Source organism: Syngnathus acus, chromosome 23 (assembly GCF_901709675.1).
Source record: "Syngnathus acus chromosome 23, fSynAcu1.2, whole genome shotgun sequence".
Classification (NCBI taxonomy): Eukaryota; Metazoa; Chordata; class Actinopteri; order Syngnathiformes; family Syngnathidae; genus Syngnathus; species Syngnathus acus.
Genome location: NC_051107.1, coordinates 1,157,325 through 1,179,767, shown reverse-complemented (window position 1 = coordinate 1,179,767; position 22,443 = coordinate 1,157,325). Strand labels below are relative to the sequence as shown.

Genomic DNA, 22,443 nt, shown 5'->3' with positions numbered 1-22,443 from the left:
AGCCAACGTTTTCTTCGCTTTTCTGCAAAGAGCCACATTTAATTGTTGTAATTGTCGTCGCTTTCATCAGTTGAGACTTTGCGCACTCAATTTGGTTCCGACGTTCCGGCAAAATTTGAAACATCTGGCCGGGCTGTTTGATTCAACACCAGCCAAGGTTTTTGCAAAGCTTATCATGCTTCTTCCAAGATGCCCGCTGGTTGTAAAGCTCCTAAAAACCTGACACACTTGCTTCCATGGTGAGCATAGGAACCCACCATCAATTTCCCAAAAAACTGATAATGTGGACAAAATAAAGTTTTGTTATATTCCAAATTTCTCCGATATTCGGAGGCATACCAAGTTCAAACGAGTGTAACCAAGCTAGGATTGTGTTTCTAGCAACTGGAGAGCCACCGAATGACGTGATAAAACTGGTCAGTGATCTGTTTGATTAAGTTATGTTGCAGCTAGTTATCTTCATTTTGGTATCCCTACTTGCTTCCATACATTTGCCACCGTATTTGTCTCCGTCTGCCACCTCGTACCTTGGTTTCATCACTTTTGGCGGAGAAGTGACACTCAAAGCGGGGCACAGCAAGTTATCTCCTGGAACAATGCTAATGGACGCATGTACCGCTGTGAGCAAACAGTTTGTGCCCGCGCTGCCAAACGAGTGGGAGGCCCAGCGCTTGCCAAGTCTACTCTCCATGCAAAACCGTTGATTCCGCTTTCCGTGTTGACGTCTTTATAAAATCATCTGCTCCGTGCCGGCTCGCCCCGACGGAGCGCTTGTCCCTTCAGGAAAATTGGCTCGTTCAAAGAAAGTGTGCTTTTATACTTGGGGAAAAACGGGCCACGGCTCACTGCAGACACAACGTGGCCTCGGGGGCTGCTTTAAAGGGTCATTTCGGGACTCCGTGTATTTTGTTTTTACAGAGTCATGCAATGTTCACTTGCAACATTGTCTTTACGAACTTAAAATATTAGCTGTATATATTGCCGGAAAGTAACCGTGTCGGTTAACCACTGCTTGCTTCACAGCTGAGTTGCTTTGTGCTGACGGGTAATTAATTCATTAGGCAAGCGTTCCTTCAAATTTCAGGAGGTTCCTTTTTTTTTACTGAAATGCTTCATGTCACACCTCAAAAACTTCACAAATCATTTCCTGAAAGAAAGCCCAACCAATTTGCCCGGATCTTTCCGGATTACTTCCAGTCTTAAGAAATATAATTGATTCCCTCCCTCCCTTTGCTTTTAGTCTTTCCTCCCATATCGGATTTAAGACATCTAATAAGTCTTTGCCGTTTTTTTCCCCTCCCATCCCGTTGCTCCCTCATTGATGCAGAAGTTCCTCTGAGGTTTTCACTGATGAAACTTTTAGCGTCGTCCCTGTCTTAATCTGCCGAACGTCTGTTTCATTCCAAATACAGAAAACTATTGAATATCGAAGTAACTCACGGCATTTACACACAAAAAGTGTTACGGTGATTGATATATTGAACATACGATGCATCACAATTGATGTTCGTATCCAGTGGTATCAATAATGTATCAAAGACAACACCCTCACTCAGATGCTACTTAATAGGAAATAACATTGATTTGACAACTCGCTCAACCTTGATGCCGTCCTTATTTACATAAGCCCACGATTGCAGCAGCGCTTGAATAATTTTCTGCCCCAACATGAAAATTTGCGAGTGATCCACACAGCTTTCATCTTGACACTGCTTTCATCACGCGGCGGCGTGCTCAGCATAGCACGGCATAGGCACGGTCAACTTTTTTCAAGACCGACTGGTGCCTCGTGACAATTACAAGCTCTGCAAAGTGTCAATATTTCACACTTTTTTTTTCCATGCCCTCCAGTTGCTTGGCCCTGCTCATATGGAAAATCATAAATAACGCGCAGCTTTAATTCTTTTTCAGTCCTTGTTTTTCTGTATTAGGTCCCTGCTGCCTTTTTCTTCAACGTCTGCAGCAATGCAGGGAACCATTTTATCACCCCAATTCCACCCCTGCTCAATCCCCCAAATGTCTACAGCCAGACATTTATTCCTCGCTGAGAAAAGATGAAATCCCCACCCCAGCCCCCCCTCCCGTCTAAAACTCTCGCAGCTTACTTGACGGAAAACCAATCTCCTTATTTTCCTCCCCACAAACACATTCCTTTGTTACTGACCAAAGGTAAATGCACGTTTTTTTTCTTTTTAGTAGCACAAAAATGACTTCAATAATCTGAAGCCGTTTCAGTCCTGTATTCCTAGCCCAGTTATTATTTGCGCTGGGCAGTAAATTTAAAAATAAATGCCATCTAGTTTAAAGCCAATAACTTTGACCCCACTGGCTGGCGTGTTTGATCTTAATCAGCGATACCCTCTCACTTCCTCACATATGCCCCATTTGCCGCTCTCTCCCTCTCGCCCCAGACGTGATTCACGATGCAAACTCAGTCTCGACCTGCCGGACGCCCTCGTAAAAAGCGAGGATTCCCCATGACCAAACCCCTCCCCTCCCGCCTCACCCCCCATCGTCTGTGGTCCCTGCTAAAACACGGGTGATGATTTCACTTGTGAACGGAGCATTAAGTCTTCAGTCATACAGATTCCCGTGACGACCAGATGAAAAAAAACAAATAGATAAAAAAATCTATTAATTGAATGAAAAAAAGTTGGATAAAAAAAATCTATTAATTGAATGGAAGTACATAACGTAAAGAATTAGACAGATTCTGCAACATGGTTAATTCATTTTTCCCCTCATCTGTCATTATAATACAGACATAAATGTAAGAAGGCCACAGCCCCTCAATAGTAGTAGTAGTAGAAGATAAAGATATGTTTACAAATGTTACTACTGCTTATGTTCAAATATTTGTTGCTTAAACACAGACACCAATTTTGCTAGCTCACCTATGGCGTTGTTTGTCAGCACTAAGCTAGCTATCATACCAAAGGCAAAGTTATGGGAATGATTTAAACACACGTGACTGTTAATATAGTCCATACATAGTTATTTACATAATTTGTACATTTAGTTTGATCGTAAATAGCTTGAAACCTCTTCTTTGAAGAATTGTTCACTGCCAACCTGCTGCTTGCTGTTAGATGACTTTGCTTCTCAAATTTTGGATTTGAAATGGATTGGCCAAGGTACGGCTAGTTGATTTCACACTATTTTGTAAACACTAAAGTATGTTGGGATAGTTGTACAAAACGACTCGATTGTATGAAGCAATATCTCGACGTGGAATTATTATGAAAGTCTTGGTTTTTGACATGAGGACCAAAGCGACTGACCCTGACTCATGTTGACTCACTCGGCAACATGCTCGCAGGCCTGCTCAGAATAGCCTGCTGCACTAGCAGACTGGCCAGTCACAGTGTACGTGTGCGCTCGCTGAAACGTACTTTGGAGCCGCGTGCCGACTGTTGGACTAATTGTCAAGATGCTTGTTTTGGGTGGTTGCTGACTTGAGTTACAGACGTTCTGAATTTGCATGGCAACTTGGAAGACAGCGTTTAAATATTTAACAATACCAATATTTAAAGTCTCATGAGTGACACTGTTGATCTTTCTGACTTGCTTACGTCAATGTCATTGTTTCAACTTCGCCTTAATCAGACTTTTTAAACAACACAACACACGCTCTTCAGCCATTCCCATGCTACACCCTTTAAAAACATTTGTAACCTATTAAATCCCATCGTGTTAAAAGTAACCACAAAAAAAAATTACCGTTGCACTTTTGTGGCGCACCCCATGGTAGGTGCTCGGGTACCATGAAGTTTTTTTTAATTCCTGTTCGTTATTGGTGTGCAACCTGTAAAATGGAGTCGCCCACTCAAAGAAAGCGCACACGTGCACACGTGTGCATTTTGCCAGTAATTGTGCCCCCTGCCCCCCCACGCCACATTTGTGCTGACCTCACACACCTCAAACTCTCATATACTCTCTGAGCCCCCCCGCCTCCCACTCCTTAACTAGTCCCAATGGTCATTTCCATTACTGCTATCAGCAGTTCATATTCATGTCCCGCACTGCACCCCCCCCCACCCCCCTCGCCGTCCTCCTCCTCCCGTGGCGGCCACATGGCCCTGGCGTTCATATCCCCCGTTCCATCTGTAGCTGGCACTCTTGCATCACATTTGCGCCGCTCACTTCCCTTTCCCTGCGCCGCTGCTCTCCCTTTTTGCTGCACCTGTTTTTTTTATGTTTTGTTTTTTAATAAATCACCTTTTTGTTCTTTGAGCTTTTATCTTTATGTAACTTCATACATCCTCTATTTACTTCCTCTTTCATGACTGCTAATAAACAGACCGGATGAGCAGGGGATGGGAAGATGGGTAGGGGGAGAAAAAAAAAAGAAACAGGAGGGAGAGATGGAGCGGAGCGTTTCCCAAGGAGACGTGCCCTTCAGTAACGGACGAGCCCATTGGCTGACGGATGACCCCGCGGCCGCGTTGACTGATGATTATGACGAGGCCTTTTATAGCACACACACGAAAGAACGTCACGCTCTCATGAGCTGGAATGCGCAATTTGCACATTGTCATGTATGGTAACATTACCAGTTTGAGACCAATACATGTCCATAAACAAATCAAATATTTTACTTGGGTATGTCAGCCTCGTGACACATTTGATAATGTTGTTTTTGTGTTTTTCAAATCACCCCCCCCCCCCCCCCCCCTAGGGAAATGCTGACAGGCTTTCTCTCATGGCGTTTGCAAAACGCACGCAAATATTTAAAACGCAGGCTGACTCACCAACACAAAGCCAGAAACGGCGAGCAAAGCCTTCGTCAATGTCAGTGTAAGTGATTTTTGTCGGGTCGAGCGAGCGAGTGAGCGGATGCTGCACTGCGGTGGGTTTACCCCCCCCCCCCTACCCCCCCAATCTCTTTCTCCCCACAGTCCAATGACAATTATTAGTAGGAAGTGGAGCTCACATCTGACAAGGTACTAATTAAGCCGCAGCCCTTTGGTATTAAAGCAGACCCCCCTCGGAGTTATTATCACACGGTCCTCTGCTGATGCCACAAGCCTTCCTGCGCAGGAACATCCAGTTCCTTCCTGTTGTTTTCCCCCCCATTCTGACAAAAGACGAGAACACAAACTCCCGAGTTCAAGTGCCATTCCACACTAACACTCGCATCACTCTCCCTCTCTCGGGACATCGTTAAACGCCCCTAAGATAACCACTAAACTCTTTTTCTCAGATTATAAAAAGACAGGCGAGACTGCAGGTACGACCCCCCCCACACACACACACACATACACACACACACACACATTTTTCCACCACTTGTCAGTCCAATTATCTAAACTTGCCCCCACCAGTCTTGTCGCATAGCCCTTTGGTTTTGATGCTTCTTCAATTTTGATTTCTCCTGATTTTCAACAATTAAGCCTTCAGATGTGTCACAAGGAGGAGTTTTGAAGTTCTCTGTTTTCCTTTGCGTACATAGAAAGCACGGGTGTCCAAACATTCATTGTACAAAAATAAAAAGACTTTTGATGTTCTAAAAAATTGAACCAGGATGCGCTCGGATATTAGATATCAAAGGAAAAAAAGGATTTGGACCTCAAACACTGGTTGTTAATCGTTGTTGTATTCCGTGTATTTTTTAATCGTTGTTGTATTCCGTGTATTTTTTAAGTAGGCCTGTAGCCATTACCTTGCTGCTATTTTGCAAGTGATGAGACAAACTGCGCACTGCCACATATGTTGCATGTTATTGCTCTTTGTCAGACGCTAATCTGCGTAGCCACATTATGATAAAGAGGGGCAATCGTGTCAGAAATGAAGAATGCCCAGTTAACGGTGAGACCTAACCCCCCCACCCACCACCATCATGCTGATTGATGAAGCCACAACAGCTGGCAGCGCAATGAAAAGTGAAATGACGATCTATATTTTCCGGCCGAGATGAGGTCTTCACTTTTCAGTCGCTATTTCACCCGAATTTATCACCTTTTTACTCTTTGACGTGCGATTACATCAGCTCGTAAATCTCTCACCCCGGAAGAGGTTTGCTTCATCATCAGTGGTCGGGGTGAACAATGCGCTTATTGTTGCTATGATTGCCATTCGTTCACCTTTAATGATGTCAATGTAGGGTTCTATTGAACTGGCATGATCTAGCACTGTGGCTTCAAGCTGTAATGTCGAGCGTAGTAAAAGGGAAGGGAAAAGCAGCATGTCGGACATCTGAGTCATTCAGCACGCACGGGGTTAAAGGCAATAGCGCTGCATCTTGCTGCAGTATCTAACAGCAATTGGCTGATCTTTACAGTAACACCGACAGGAGAACAGGAAACTACAGCAAATTAGGTTGTGTGTTTCTTACAAAAAATCTTTTTATTGCATTTATAACATTTGGCACGGTACAAATTCTTGGTGCTTTTACAAGATGAACCTGTAAAGATCAACGCTGACCTTTTTGTTTTTTTTTAAGGTTTTTATTAAAGAAAGGACTTTTTTCTGTATAAATATTTCCTCGTATCACTGCATTCTCTGTAGCACGGTGTAAAAATCACACAGAATGCCCAACCCCCCCTCCCTTTTTTTTTTTCAAACAACACTACCCTCATTTGTCAAAGTCAAGACAGTTTCTTAAACAACATTATTTTAAATAGAAGTTACAAGTTAGAAAATAGTTTCATTTTCTTTTTAATATATGTTTCTCTGTCACCAGCCCATGGTAGTTTCAACGTGTCCATATATATATATATTTATTTATAAGCATGTACAACAAGAACTTGTCCGTCTTTGCGTCTGCTCTGTACAAAATAGACGTTTCTGTCCCTTTTTTTTTCATTGTGCATTCTATTGCATGATTTAAGTGGGGTCAGGATAGGGGGTGTGGCTTTATGGGCAATAACTGGGGCATAAGGGTGGGATGTCTAAACCTTTTTTTCAAATCTGAGTCTCCTGTACTTTCTCCTTGGTGTGAGTTTTAATGACAAAGGGCTCAGCCATTGTCGTGATGGTGCTGGGCATGGTTCGAGGCAAAGAGTTCCCCACGTTGTTCTCTGTCCATTTGGCCCCGTGACCACTCGCTTTATAGGTGTTGTATTTTGGCTTCATGGTGCTGAAGTCCATTTTATGAGGACTGTAGTCCACCCTATGTGGACTGTAATCCATTTTGGGTCTCTGAGCATGGGGACTGAACTCTGATTTAAAGGCGCTGAAGTCCGCTTTGTGCGGGCTGAAGTCGGTCTTGAAAGCATTGTAAGGGTCCTTGGTTTTGTAGTTGGTGTCAGGTTTACATTTCTGGACACTGTAGTCCATTTTGGGTTTTGGCTGAGTGCTGTAGCCAGGCTTATATGGACTGTAATCCGGTTTAGGTCTCGGATGTGTCCCAAAGTCGTGCTTGAACGGGCTACTATATTCAACCTTGTGTTTATGCTGAGTGTTGTAGTCTGACCTTAATGGGCTGTAATCGTGTTTGGATTTTGGTTGGGTACTGTAATCTCTCTTAAACGGGCTGAAGTCAGTCTTTTGCCTTGGATGAGTGCTGTAGTCTGATTTGAAAGGGCTGTAGTCTGACCTTGTCTTTGGGTGAGTCCCAAAGTCTGGTTTGAATGGACTGTTTTCAGCTTTGGATTTGTGAGGGTTGTAGTCCTGTCTGAACGGGCTGTAGTCAGGCTTTTGTCTGTGGAGGCTAAAATCTGGCGTAGATTTGCAAGTGCTATAGTCTTGGACCGACTTGTGACCATGGAAATCCATGTTGGGCTTGTACGTTGTGTACTCTGCTTTTGGCTTGTGAAGGGTGAAATCAGGCTGAGGTATGTATTCGGCCTTGGGTTTGTGATAGCTATAGTCCGTCTTGTGACTGAGATAGTCCATCTTGTGTATGCTATTATGGTCTCTTATTTCGGGTAGAGTCAGAGCTGTTTCTTGAGCCGCAGAAGCTGGTGGCGGAAGGTCCTCCTCGTCGACCTGGATGATCTCCACGGTGCGAGCAGCCGCCACGGTGCTCCTCTGCTGGTGGCGCTTTCTCAGTTTGTAGAAGGCAATGAGCATCACGGCAGCCAACAGCGTTACTGCCACGAAGCAGCCGATTATGATCTTGGTGGTTTTCATGACCTCATCCAGACTGGGGCCGGACTTGCCAGGCTTGCCGGTGGCCCCTTTGAGTCCGGGCACTGCAGATGGCTTGGCTGCACCAGGTCGGCTGTCTGTGCTTTGCAGCAACACAGTTGGTGTGGAGATGAACACTGGCTGAAAGACGGAGGGTGAGGCAGTTGTGGTGGTCGTTCCAAGGCCCAGTCCTCCTCCCGCTACGCCAGCCACCGCAGTAGAAGCAGATGTCGTCGTCGTCTTCTTGGGTTTGGGCATCTCTGTGGTCGGCCCCAAGACCTCCACTGTCACAGTTGTGAAGTAGCTCAAGTTGGAGGTGTTGAGCTCGGCCGCACTCACGTTGAGGTACGCCGACGCGTTGGACTTCCCAGCTGCATTGGATACCATGCAGGTGTATGTGCCAGTGTCAACAGCCAGGACATTTGAAAAATTTAAGGTGCCATCGGTGAGTACAGATATCCTCAGATGACTCGAGGCGTGAGTCAGTATAGTCCCGTTGGGTAGGAGCCAGCGTACTGAAGACATCTGGGCCGTGCGACAGCGAAGCTCAGCCACTCTCCCGGCCGAGATGTTAAAATCCCTTGGTGCGTCTGCAATGAACGGTGCCGAACACTGGGTTGCAGCCCCCTCTCCTTGCTCTACCTCCACAAGCTGCCGACCCCTCATGTTGGCAGGCAAATGGCATCGTCCACAGCAAGTAGAGTTTGTAGGTATGTATTCCCTCAACCAGCGTGCTAACCATACAGCATCACAGCCACAGTTCCAAGGATTATGGTGGAGATGGAGCTCCACCAAGTACCTGAGCGGGGAGAACAGATCATGGGGCACAGCGCTCAGGTTATTATGGGCCAGATTAAGCTCCACCAGTGACGCTAAGTCATCAAAGGCATTGCGTTCTATCACGGTTATCTGTGAGTTCATCACCCATAGCTTTTTCAGTGAGTTCAGGCCTTTAAAGGAGCTCGGCTTTATCACGGGGAAGTGATTTTCAGAGATCTCCAGCTCCTCCAGGCCCTTAAGGGGACTCATGTTTGGCATCTCCCCCTTGATGTTGCACATGCCCAAGTTGAGGTACTTGAGATTTTGTAGGCCTTCGAAAGCTCCTTCTGAGATGTACTCCAGTTTCCGCAACTCGCCAAGGTCCAGTCGCATCAGGGAGGGCACCCGGTTAAAGGCGTAGGAAGGAATGCTCTCAATGGGGTTGTTCCTCAGCCACAGTTCCCTTAGTTTGGACAGGTACTCAAAGGCCCCACTGGGTACCACCGTCAGCCGGTTGTCAAACAGCTCTAGAGTGTTGAGGCTGGTAAGTCCATTGAACGCGCCCACCTCAATCTGCCGAATGGCGTTCCGCCCAAGCTGGAGCACCTCAAGGTGGTGCAGGTGGCGAAATGAGTCAGCCTGCACCGCCTCGATGGCGTTTTCCATCAGATTGAGGTGTCGCGTGTTGGCCGGTATGCCCGGGGGCACGCGAGTGAGGCCCCGTCGGGTGCACACCACCTTCCCCTGCTGATTACTGCAAGAGCACTGTGGGGGACAGCCCTGGGGTCCTTGAGAGGCCGCCGCCCCTAAGGCCAGGGAGGCGCTGCTCCATGCCCGTGCCATCAGGAACACTACACAGAGTAGGGCGGTTTTCCTGGCACGATGCGCAGCTACCCTCCCCAGGAGACTCATGATGTGGCACATTCATAATTCAGCATCATCTGGGGGGCTGGTGGTGGTGGTGTGTGTGGGGAGCGGAGGGTTTGGGCACAGGAAGATGAGATGGTTGACTTGACTTTAGTTTTTCCGAGACCAGAGTCAAAAGGATTAAGGAGACTGAAGAAGGAAAGGGGACATTTTGATAGAATGACACTTTTTGACACTTATCTTGAGTTAACAATATATTCTCATGATCTGTGCTCACGAGTGAGGGGAGTGGGTCGAGGGTGCTGGCTGAATTGCAACATGGATGAAAAGGACACGGTGGTCAATTAAGCAAGCAAAAGCCATATTACAAAGACACAAGTCGAGAAGATAGGGTGTCGCAAACTGATGCAAAGAGGGGTTGAAACACTAGACACCTACCTCAAGTTAACAATACAGGTCCTTCAACTGAGACATATAGCTTCCCCTCACAAAGAGCTGTGGCACTCACTTGAGATGCACGTATTTCCCCGAGCAGCAACGTAAAGCCTTTTAACAACTGCCCTGCTAAACCAGGATGAGCCCTTTTGTAAATCCATACATCCAAGCCGAAAGATTCGAAGGCCCTTTATGATGAACGTTTGTCTCTCGAGCAGCAACAACAACAACAAAAAGAAAAAAAAATTGTACATAGGAATCCACTCAGGCTCCCAAAGAAGCAATGCTCCACTGCTGGCTTCTGGCAGTCAGCTCCTCTTGCCTCGCTTGTCCTTGGAATCCGACAGTTGATCCCCTCGATAGACACCTTATCCTGGTTTCCATAGCACTGGTCGTGTTACACAATTGTCCAAAATAGTCAGATTAGGACCAAATAAAAAGGTTGAAAAAGAATTACACAGTCCCTGTTTCCAGTGTTCTTTTCTTTTTGTTTGCGGCGCTCCGGAGGTGAGATTGACAATCCGGGGGGTAAAAAAAAAAAGAAGCCCCCACCCTCCTCCTCCTCCTCCTTTATATTCCTGTGCCCACTTTTCAGTGGTCAATCATTTGGTCGGTTGGTCAGTCTGACAGCTCTTCTATCTTTTCATCCTCAATGTGGCGTCGTGTCCACTTGGATTTTTTTCCTCCTCTCTTTTCCTGCGCACTCGGCAGGGGTTGCAAAGACTCGGCGCGGCTCCCGGCTTTTTCCCGCCGTCCTTATCCCCTCATTCCCTCTCGTCAAGTTGCCGCACACTGCGGCCGTGCGGCAAATTGCGGACGCACGCGCTTCATCCTTGCCAAGCGCACACAGCAGCAGCTGCAGCCTGCCTCCCGCGCACTTCCCAATAATCCGTCAATTTCTTCAGAGAAGGGAGGGGGGAGCGGGATTGAGGGTAGAAGTAGGAGAGGAGGGGAGAGGAGTGGTGGTGGTGTTGATCGAGAGTGGGGGGGTGAGTTTAGAAGAAGGAGGGGTGGTGCGCAGTTTCTCCTTTCTCTGTTCTTTTATCCTTTTCCTTTCTAGTCCTCTCTTTTCTCTTGTTTTTTTTTTCTTCTTCTGAAACCCCCGCTCCTCTTGTGGCGCCGATCAGCGCCTCCTCTCCGACGCTGCGTCCGCCCGGTGGAGAGAGCAGCAAGGCAGCCGAGGCAAGCGCAGGGTGCAAGCAGGGCTCACAGGCGTGACGTTAACAGTAGCGTCGATGTGGAAAGGATCCGTTGTAGCAGCTAAAGGGAGAGAGCGAGCGAGCTTGGATCTTGCGCTCTGTCTCTGCCTCTCTCTTCTCTCTCTCTCTACTCATTCACTCTCTCTCTCGTGCAGTCTCACTTTCTCTCTCGCTCTTGTTCTCGCTCTCTCTGCAGTGTCCTGAGGTAGTTGGGTGAGCTCAAAGCACTCAGACCTTATTTAGAGATGCACCTCTTGAAAAACCAGTTTTCTCCTGTTGTCCCGCTGCACTCTTTATTTGAAATGCGCTCTCGTCGCCTGGCCTAAGGGTATTTAAAGAAGCAAAAATGAGTAAAGAGGTAAATAAAAAGAATGCCGTCTTGCCCTTCACATTTTGTTCTGTAGTGGGAAAACTAGCGGAACATGAATGGAGTGCTGACGCATTGTGCTACCGGAGATTGTTCCATATGCGTAGAGCTACGATTACTCCCCTCTCCAAGACTCGTCACCCGAGGTCACCCTCGTCTTTCTTTGCTGTCAGGCTCACCTTGCAAGGTTCCCTGTGTCACTCGTGATACTAGTAGCAAGGCATTTAATTCAATTTCCCATACCTCATCACGGAGGCCATATTTTTAGCTTGAGACCCTTTTTTGGACTCCCAGGACCCGCAAGGTTGAAACTTTCAGGTCCTATGAAGACCCAATTGCTAAGCTTCCCATCCGTCTCTGTTGCGCTTCCCGTTGACGTCATGTTTTTGTCACTACATGTCCGTGCACTTAGTCTCCAAAACCTATTAAAGCCTCCAAAATGTATGGCGCTTAAACGCCTGGACCGAAGCAAAACCTTGCAATCCCACAAAAGGTCATTTTCAAGAAGGCAATTGGCAGGAAATGGGACATGCTCTACCACTCCGCCCCCCTGTGTCAGTATAGCCTAAAACAAATGCACCCTACTGTCCCATCACCTCGATATCGCCGATGATTTGTACATGCCCCATGTCCATTAAACCGGGAAGCTTCGTGGGTAATTGATGGTCACTAAAGCTTGCTGTGACAGCGCTACTGGATGTGTGTGTCTGTGTGTGTGTGTGAGCTAGCAGATAAGCGTGTGAAAGCGGGAGAAGGAAAAGAGAGGAAGAGCAAGCACGGCAGGCATAAAAGGTCATAGCGCCTGTAGCGCAGTGCACTATTCCCACCGGCGCAACGAGCACACACTTCGGCATTATACACCCACCGACTTTCTTCTTTACTTCACCGCAATTGAATACCAATGGGCTTCAATCGAGCACATTGCATTCGCACGAGTATGCAGAAGGGATATTCCTGCGTTAAGGTGAAGCCTTCCTCTCCGAAATGGGATTCCCCCTCGCAGGACTGCCCCGTGCGATGCTGTGTAACTGCATCTTCCTCATTGATTGCCTGATCTAAAATGGGACGTTAGGCTATTAAGTCGCAGATGTGTTTGGTTGTAGATGACAAGTTGCTTTGTCTGTGTCGTATTTCACATCTTGGTGAGCAGGTGACCGCGAATGAGTCAATCCAGTCCAAAGATTCAGTGACCCGGAACATACCTCACAATGGCTTTTTGTCTTGTCTCCTGGTATCTCCTCGCTCAGTGGCTACATGAAACCAGTTTATGGCCTGTCAAACTTTAATGTGGTCAACCTTTGGGGGTTAGAGTGCGAGAGTTTGACCCAGAGTGCGGGGGCTGGGCGGCGACCCAAGGAAAATCACTTTTCCTGAGTGAACAACGTTCACCTGTAATATAGGCAGAACGCGAGCCAAGGCAAATTTACATACTGTTAGATTTAGAGCGTCGATCCGCCGCTTTAGATTGTGCCAGTGTACAGTACACATGCACGGTGAACGGCAGCCAGGAAGCGAGGTCACACAGTCGGGCCCCATATGTTCACAGTAAAACACACACTTGGCGTTGACGAGACAAGTGTTGTCAGGCTGTACCTCCAGGACCGACCGACTGGTGGTGACCCGATGAGCTGTCAGATATGTGGGACCTTCACACCATAATGCCAGCCTCCCGATGCCCTTTGCCTACCCAAAGGCTCTCTTGAGCCTCCCTAGAACCGGAGGGCACCCCATGTGGTTTGGGGGTATCGCGCGACCTACTTTGGCGTGGCTTTATCGGTCGCGGTCTTTGGACGGGAGTATACAAACCGTACCCAACACCCCCTGCGGCAAGTGCTGGCAAATCTGGGCTTTGGCCAGTCACATGTAGGTCAGCAGCCTGTGTCCGTTTGCATATGTGTGCGTGTCACTAGTTTCATTTGGATTAAAAGGCCTGCGGTGTGCCATAGCGCCAATGACAATCAGATTAGTGGAATGTATATCTGCATGTTAGGACGAATTGTAATGTCATTGCCTGAATCAAGGAGTCACCGCGCGAGTCCTGCATGTGGTACACTTGTCTTAGAATATTTCATTTGCCTTAACAGTTTTGAGACTTCTATACGCTGCTTATGCACTTTGCACCAATCTTTCATGGTTTTCTTCCACCAAATCCATTGTAATTCTCGTTTCGGCGGCTATGCCGCAATTTTCACCGTAGCTCTTTTATATGGAAATTCAAGCGACCGTGTCGAGGTGTCATTCGTAAGTGGTGTTGAGCAAATAAACAGTGTAATCACCCTGCCTTGAACTTGCTGCCTAAAAGAGTTTTTATTCAGCGGGGAAACGAGGCACACTATTTTCGTCCACGTCTTGAGGACGATTATGAAGTTTTTGCACCGACTCGAATGGCCTTTTAAGTGGCCTGTAATGTCCCAGTGCTTGATTACGCCGCCCGCACTGATGCAATATTATCTTAAGCCACTTTTTCCAAGCTGCTGCACTGAAACACACACGTGCAACTCAATGACGCTGACCTTCAGGCAAAAAAAAAAGATTATAGTCCATCCCGTTTTCATCTTCATTTCTAGGAATTAATACGCTAAGAGATTACAGATACATACACACACACACACACACACACACACACACACACACACACACACACACACACACACACACACACACACACACACACACACACCAGTCACAGTTTAAACAGCTTCCCCGTTTGTGATATCATTTCATAAGCGCCACACAAGTTTAATCAAGCAGCAGCTTTTCTAGAGATTAATATTGGGCCATAAGTGCATATTAGCAACGCCCGTCTGGCCAGGTTTGTGTGAGACAAACCTTGAACTCCATTCCCTTTTTGTAATTGACTTTCACTCTTAAATTAACACCTTCAGCATATTTGTAGTCTCTCAAACGAGGGCAGCATGAGGTCTTGACAGTTGAAGGCAAAAGGATGAGTGTTTCCTTTGCATCTCATTCCGCGTTATTCAATGTTTGAGCTTTAGCGAGCTGCCATTGTCTCCAGACTAATGGGCTTCATTATGTCGAGCTGTGTTCCTAGCGGCTGCCAGAGCCGGGATTAGCCATAGCGCTGCGTTAGCTGGAAGCAGAAGAAAAGGCGCTGCTTCGTTAGCAGTCCTTAACCCTATCAAGGCGACACGAGTGCCCCGTTTTGAGCCGATACACACACACACACACACACACACACACCAAAACGTTGTCGTTCTCGTTCCTGTACTAGCCACATTAACATTCATTGTACATCTTTGTACATGCGTTTATCACAGTGTTGCGTTGCGAACTGACAGGTCCCAGAAAATGGATGTCTCTGTTGCCAGGCAATCCGCAGGTAAAACACAGTAAGTCACGGCAGCGGGAGGTTTAAATCTTTTGGAGGTGCCAGATAAGCTGCCATCTTTGTAGAGATAGCCTGCTTCTTCTTCTCTTCTTCTATGTCCCGACAGCGTTGTGACTTTTGATTTTAGGCAACAAAGGATACAAAAAATTTCATTCGACTTGATGTCGTCGTCTGGGCCGACTTAAACAGTTTGTAGCCTTGATAGATGAGTCCTGGCACTGCAAGTCGTCTTACAATGGAATATCTGCAGGTAATCAGATCAGCCGTTTAAAGCTCTTAAAAGCAAACCGCGATACCTTCAAGATATTCTTTATCAAATATCTCCAATAAAGCCATTGTGGCACATTTGAATAGAAACCTTACTGTTATCCGTCTGACCTCCAAGCATCCTTTCAAAGCTTATCGAAAGTCACCGCCTTTGCGATGTTGTTGCGTCCAAACAACTAATCCAGAAATCTCGCTCGCGCTTCACGTCGCACTGGGATTAGTCTGACCGAGGCCTATACATCGACCTGGTGACTGAATTAAAGCTCTGTACTCAAAGGTGCTTGGTTGATGGGGTTAAGGTCAGGGCAGCTTCCCCCATCTGTTCCAACAAAATCTGAAGCATACAATTATAAAAAATAATATCACGTTTCCAGCTACACTTCAGTTTTTGTTGTTGCGGTGAGATTTGTTCCTAATTGGCAATTTTACATTCTGCTTTCTCAATTGAAGTAAAGGTAAGGTACATGCTGGTCACCTTCATTTTAGCAGGGGACTTGTTGTCATGTGTAAGAATTTGCTATTTACTATGTGTGCATAAAGTCGGCACACGTTGACGTTTATTTCCTTCTCGCCGGCCAATGTTGTCGCTGAGTAATGGACTGTGCATCGGCCATTTTTATGCCTCTTCCAGGGACAACTGAGGTTGTTTTTTTTTTTTGTTTTTTTTTTCTCTCCCAACTTCATCTGCCTTTCCCCTTCTTGTGAAGGTGATATGTTGGGCTTTTTTTTTCAAATTGACTCGTGGGTAGACTGTTAAGTATGTGTCCGTTTTGACTCAAGGGTAGGAAACACCTAAATCATCGGAACCTACACGGACAGAACATGCCTTAACTCTTAAATACCTTCATTAAAGTCAATGCTGTGGATGGATGCTGCCGTCAACTGGTTGGCGCAGGCCGACAACAAGAAACAGCAAATGAATTGTGGTGAGAATTCACAGCGTGCCTTTAAAAACCTTTACAAACCTTTAACTCAGAGGTCTCTTTGCTTGAGTGTGTTTTCTGTAGCAGTGCAATCAGGTGTATCCCCTCCGGTGGTAGGTTTGTGGCAGGGTTGGGCGCTCGGTCCGGGTTATGGTGGGAAGAGGAAAAACGGGGGAAAAAAGCAGGAGGCAGCACTTTCTAAATTAAAGTCAATAATACAGCAGCGCGTTCCATCAAAGGCGGCCCTCCCACGCCGTCGCTAAGGAGAGCGGCGGGGTCTAATGTCGATTGACTTCTCCCGAGTACCTGTGCACTGGACAACATGTGTTTGTGTGGGTGAATACACACGGATTGAGTGGAGGGGTGTCGACTAAAGCTATACAAAAGTCATAACCAGGTTACAGTCCCCTGCCAATTTTTGGTTTAGCCGTGGCTTCAATGACACACTTCAAATTTTCACGGTGTTTTAATCGTGATCAATCGTGGTTGTGGCTGTTTTCCTGGCTCTCCAAGATGAGGTCTCTAGCTCTCTTGACAAGTTTCTGAAAATTCAGTCCTTGAAGCAAGTTTCTCAACACATTCCTGCATGTATTTGGGAGATTTTGTTTTGGTCGGATGAAATTAAGCTTGAACTTCTCGGTCATAACAGCCCATGGACAAGGAAGGAATTCTGAACAGTTCAAAATAGCAGTCAATGTGCACACAAAATATTCAGGCTTTTGCTCGGATGTCATGTCTGGACCATCTGAATGTTATTCAAGGTTAATCTGAGGTGTCCTGACTATCATACATTTGAATGTGTTTGGTGAATAATTTTAAACACAGCCCCAACCCATTTGGAGGGTGTGCACACTTTTGCAACCACATTATTTTAGGTTGTTTTTTTTTTGGGGGGGGGGGGGGTGTCAACTCAAGAAGAGAAACATCCACTGCTGCATTCTAGATTGTGTTCCTCATGAGCAAATGTTAGTTTATGACGCAATCAAACCCTCCTTGACATGCAAACTGCCTATTTAACGAGCGTTTTTTATGTTAATTAGACAAGTGCACAAGTTAGTTTCCCGTGTTGGTTGCTGTCAAAATGTCTACTCATGTACTGGCAATCGAGTTTGACAATAGCTTTTTGGTCAATTGATGGCAGGGAAATGGCTGCGTTCACTCTGATTGAAATCTATTCAAATGCAATAACACATTAAAAGGAGCCATCGAGTGTAAAAGTGCCCAGCGCCTTACCTGGAGCTTTTTTTTTCCCACTGATACCCACTTTTCTGCGAGTTAATGGACTCTTGCGAGACGGCTCGGAGCCACGGTATTTAGTGGGAACACTGCGGTTATTTGAGGTGGCCAACAATTCACTTGTGTATATATATGTATATATATATATATATATATATATGTGTATATATATGTATGTGTGTGTATATATATATATATATATATATATGTATGTATATGTATGTATGTATATATGTATGTATATATGTATGTATGTATATATGTATGTATGTATATATATGTATGTATGTATATATATATACGTATATATATATATATACATATATATATATATATTATTAAAAAAAAATACACATATATATATAATATATGTGTATGTGTGTATTTTCTTTTTTTTCCGCCCACCACTCACGAATAGTGAAACCGTGCAGACGTGCCTTCTAATGTGTGTTTTAGCCTGCGGATGACTTGTCAGTCCGCAGGGATGCCATTTGTTTGTCCCGTTTGTTGACAACAACAAAATAAATGCTACTCAGACAGTCACTTGAGTTTTGTTTGAAGGAAGCCTCAGTTGAGCGTATAGCAGAAAACGCCACAAGACAACAGCCCGTGGGCGAAGGCATCGACTTAATAAAAAAAAAAGGTGTCGCATCGGATATCGGCGCAGGAAGTGCGGCCGGCAAATTGTTGTAAGCTTGTACCTGCATAATCCGCTACTAGTGTTGTCTGCCTGTGGCTATAGTTGGGGTAATTGAATCTGCCGCCTGTTTTCAAGGGAGTTCTACCTATTGTTCCACACAATAGTCATATCTTAGCGGAGGATACCGTTAAAAGTGCATCTGCCAAATGAATCAAGCGTAATCAGTGATACACTCGGATACAGATCATTTAATTACGGCTACCTCTTGAGTGCAGGTGCTCTGCAATCTTCAATGCTTTGTTTATCTCGCTATTATACTCCCGTATCTCTATCCAGTGCCCAGAATGACAAAAGAATACACCCCCTGCCTAAAAAAAAAGCTTTTTAAAATCATAGCTACCACCGTGGCGAAGCTCAAGGCCAGTAAATTCATTCATATGTTGTTAAACGCGACAAATATCCACTGTCACGATCGTTACGAACAACTTGTTCCGCCTTTTGGTTGCCCTTCTTTTGTCTTTTTGTCCTTTCGCCCTGTTCCAGCGTTAATCCTTCGTGTCCTCTCCAAGTTAGCACTGATTAGCGGCATCTGGATTATGGCGGGCATTTAGGGCGCCAAGATGAGGGCAAATGAGGACAAAAGCAAAACCCCTTCGAAAAGGCTCTTACCAAAAAAAACTTGATCTTTTTACGATGGTTTGAAATTCCCAGACCACCCCAACCGAGTAACAGACCGCGAATAAAGCACTGATGTTAAAGCCTCTCTGACCGCGTCGACACGCCACTTTACAGCGCTCTATTTTGATGGGTGAAATTCATTGGAAAAGATGAGAACACACGCATGCACACTCATTTTCGGCCCGAGTCCAATTTAATTTGCGCTCTCGCATCTGATGCCACACAGATTCATAAAAAAGTCTTGGGGGCCGCCCGCGGTCGAGAGAAAAGGCAACTAGAGGTGAAATCGTATTTGCCACCCAATTGTAATTTGTTATCCGGCAACAGACTAACTCTGTTTACTCGGCGGCCGCTAAGTAGGAATGACACAATAACATCTGCCCCCGTCTGCAATCGGATCATTTTCGTCTTGGCCGGCCTGACCACCTGTTGTTGCTGAAGCAAGGTTCATTTGTTTCATGGCGTCACGGTTCATGTTGCACGTTCGCCCACTCACAGTTGTAACCGTATCAGGCTGTCAAAGTGCGGTTCATAAATGAGGGGAAATGAACTAGTTGAGAAAGGGCCCATTATTGGTTCATGGTTTTGGTCATCGTAAAAACGCTAAGAGCTATTTTCGGAATCTGTTGGACTGTTTAGCGATGTTTGCAGCTCAGTGGCCTACTGGTAGAGTGTCCGCCCTGAGACTGGAACGTTGTGGGTTCAAACCTCGGCCGGGTCATACCAAAGACTATAAAAATGGGACCCATTGCCTCCCTGCTTGGCACTCAGCATTAAGGGTTGGAATTAGGGGGTTAGATCACCAACTGATTCCCGAGCGCGGCACCGCTGCTGTTCACTGCTCCCCTCTCCCCCAGGGGATGGATTAAAATCACACGAGGATGGGTTAAATGCAGAGGACAAATTTCACCACACCCAGATGTGTGTGTGACGATCATTGGGACTTTAACTTTAAAATATCGCAATACCGTGTAGTGTGACTCTGCTACTCCGTGATTCCCACCCAAAGCTTAAAGCACGAAGACACTCGGATTTGTGTCTCTTCACTAGCTTGCCTTCTCAAGTTGAACTGCGCGGCCAGTGCGCATCTCATGCCGCTTTTGACAAGCGCACATAAATTGACCAAAAAAAAAAAAAGGGCATGTTGAAAAATGCCTCTGTCTCTGCTCTCTTGCACGGCCGTTTGCTTCATTCTCTCAATCCGTCAGCGCAGACAGTCCGGGAGAACAGAAATGGCTCTTTGAGTGACACGGGCTGGCGATGCCATTTGCCGCGTCAACTGGTGAAAGGGGATGAAGCAAAGAGGCGGAGACGAATGATTACGGCCTTGCCGCGGCCGCCCCGCCCCCTCCCCCTTCTGTTGCCTCATTTTCTCTCCCAATGTGGTCACCGGAGACTGAATAACCAGCAGATGTACAGACATTTTTCCAGACGGCTTGCTTGTAATCCCGTTGAGCGTGGTTTAATACACCCCACGTAGGATCGGGCTATCTCGGGCGCACTTTTGTCACGGCGGCAACGGAGGCATGAATATTTAAAATTCCATTATGAAATCTTAATTTGATTCGTAGAGCGGCGGCAAGTGGAGCGTGAGCGCGAAAACCGGAGCTCTTGTAGTTGATATGAATGCGTACCGCCGCAAATTTGCCAAAGCGGGAAAAGGTAACACTTGAATGTCAACTCTGGTGAATGTTTTGTCACCACATCTCAATCCTCTGAAAGCTTTTTTTTTTTTTTTGGTAAATATTATTTTTCCAGCATTGACAAATAGAAAATTTGTCCATGAGATTCACCTTATTAAATTTTGCATAATGATTATTATGACCCTTTCAAACTAATTCAACTTTTGGTGCAGGAATTATTTTGCAAAATAAAAGCAGATGTTTTGTTTTGATTAAACACAAAAGATTTGTTTTCATGAATGACTTCAAAAACAAAAATTACTGTTCGAAAAGCTGCCATTAGAGGATTCGGACAGTCCTAAGGGAAAAAATATCTCCGAACAATAATTGGACTACTTATTGGACTACCTACTTGTCGATTAATCGATGAATTTTGACCGCTTGATTTTCAAGCCTTGATGAATCTCTGGAAAAATTCAAGACAAATACTAATAAAAGTCCTAAACTATGTTCATTTTCTTGCTTCAATCACAGTAGTCTCAAATCACCCACAGCCCAATTCCCATTTGTGCTTCCTCAACCTGAAACCACTTAAGAGGAATTATTTAATATTATTACATTACAAATGTAGCTCAATAATCATCGACCTACATACTGTGTTGCCACCATTCTGGGGGGGAGGGCAAACGAGCGAGAGAAAAACTGAGCGGGAATTGTAGTTATTGCTGTTATTGATTTTAATAACCAGGCTCTCCAGGCCCTGAGCAGTCGCTTCAGTTCATTCATTTCATTTCATCTAGCAAAGGATCCATAAAGTCATTTCCAAAAAGATTTAGCATGATTTAGTTTGCTGACAAAGGTTTTCCCCTTTTTTGAAACCCTCCTGGAATTTTAAATTCCTACCGTAATGTTTGTTTACATTTTAATGAACTGCCCCCTCAAAAAACAAAAAAAACCCAATAAAACTATGTATCGATCCGACAGGTCAGAGATTGACTGACGCTGAATCTCGATATTGCCAAGAGGTCTCCCATTAGTCTTTGTCACTGATCTCAGCGGCCGCCTCCTATGATGACTATTAGTCATTTTGCTTTGGCGAAGGCAGGAAGAAGGTGGGAAAATTAAGATCACACGGGTCATTTGGCATCACAAAGACCCCTCGGCGCCTCCTTTGAAGGCTCTTGCCTATTTTATTTCCTGTGATGTTTGTTCTTTGGCAGGCAGAATCATGGTAGCAGCTACGTGCTTTTCCCATTTTTGGCTGAGTTAGGTAAACATCCCTTCTCCAAATTGTGAGGAATGAAAATCTCTCAGATTCTGAATGTCAAATTTATTTGTATCCGTGGAAATCCACCTGACTTATTTTGTCATGGCAACTTTTGCCGTACTATGCGGTAACAACATAGTTGAACAGACCTCATTTTACCAGCCAAGATTTTTTTTTTTTTTTTTTTTATTACCGTATTTTCCGCCCTAAAAGGCGCACCTAAAAACCTAAACATTTCTCAAAAGCCGACAGTGCGCCTTATAGGCCAGTGCGCCTTATATATGGATCAATTGATGAATTTGTTGATCCATACTGGTTGTACACAGTGCTCTGCCAAAATGTTTCAGTACGTTTTAGTACGACTAGTAAATTACAAGGTCGCATCGCTTCCCAACATTACGGCAACTGGAGTCAGGGGGCGTCACCGAATAGCTGTTGTACCCGCGAGGCTATTTCATTTAAAAATAGGCTGCTCTGTTAATGTTTCGAGTAAATCTACGGATCGATATGGAAGGGAAACATAGGTAAGTAGTACCAATGCGTTAGATCGAACTTTAGTCAGTTCCGATCATTTTATAGGAGATCGTTTGAGAAACGCGATTGTTTACACTTTGCTGAGGCTCATGGGAGATTGCGAGCTGAGGCTCGTGAGACTTTGCGGATGGCTAATGCTATTGCGATAGCTGCTATACGTACCAGGCTATTTCATGTCAAAATAGGCTGCTCTGTTAATGTTACGAGTAAATCTACGGATCGATATGGAA

General features: G+C 45.5%; 2 protein-coding genes across 2 annotated transcripts in view; one reads left to right on the top strand and one right to left on the bottom strand.

The window, feature by feature from the left end:
* The window catches only part of snd1 (staphylococcal nuclease and tudor domain containing 1), a 106,159-nt gene that overhangs the window by 39,528 nt on the left and 44,188 nt on the right, over window positions 1–22,443 (top strand). The gene's annotated exons all lie outside the window — the stretch shown is intronic.
* On the bottom strand, window positions 6,315–11,486 carry lrrc4.1 (leucine rich repeat containing 4.1). The gene has a single exon (XM_037243731.1). It carries the CDS (start codon window positions 9,751–9,753, stop codon window positions 6,904–6,906), a length of 2,850 nt encoding a protein of 949 aa, XP_037099626.1. The 5' UTR covers window positions 9,754–11,486; the 3' UTR covers window positions 6,315–6,903.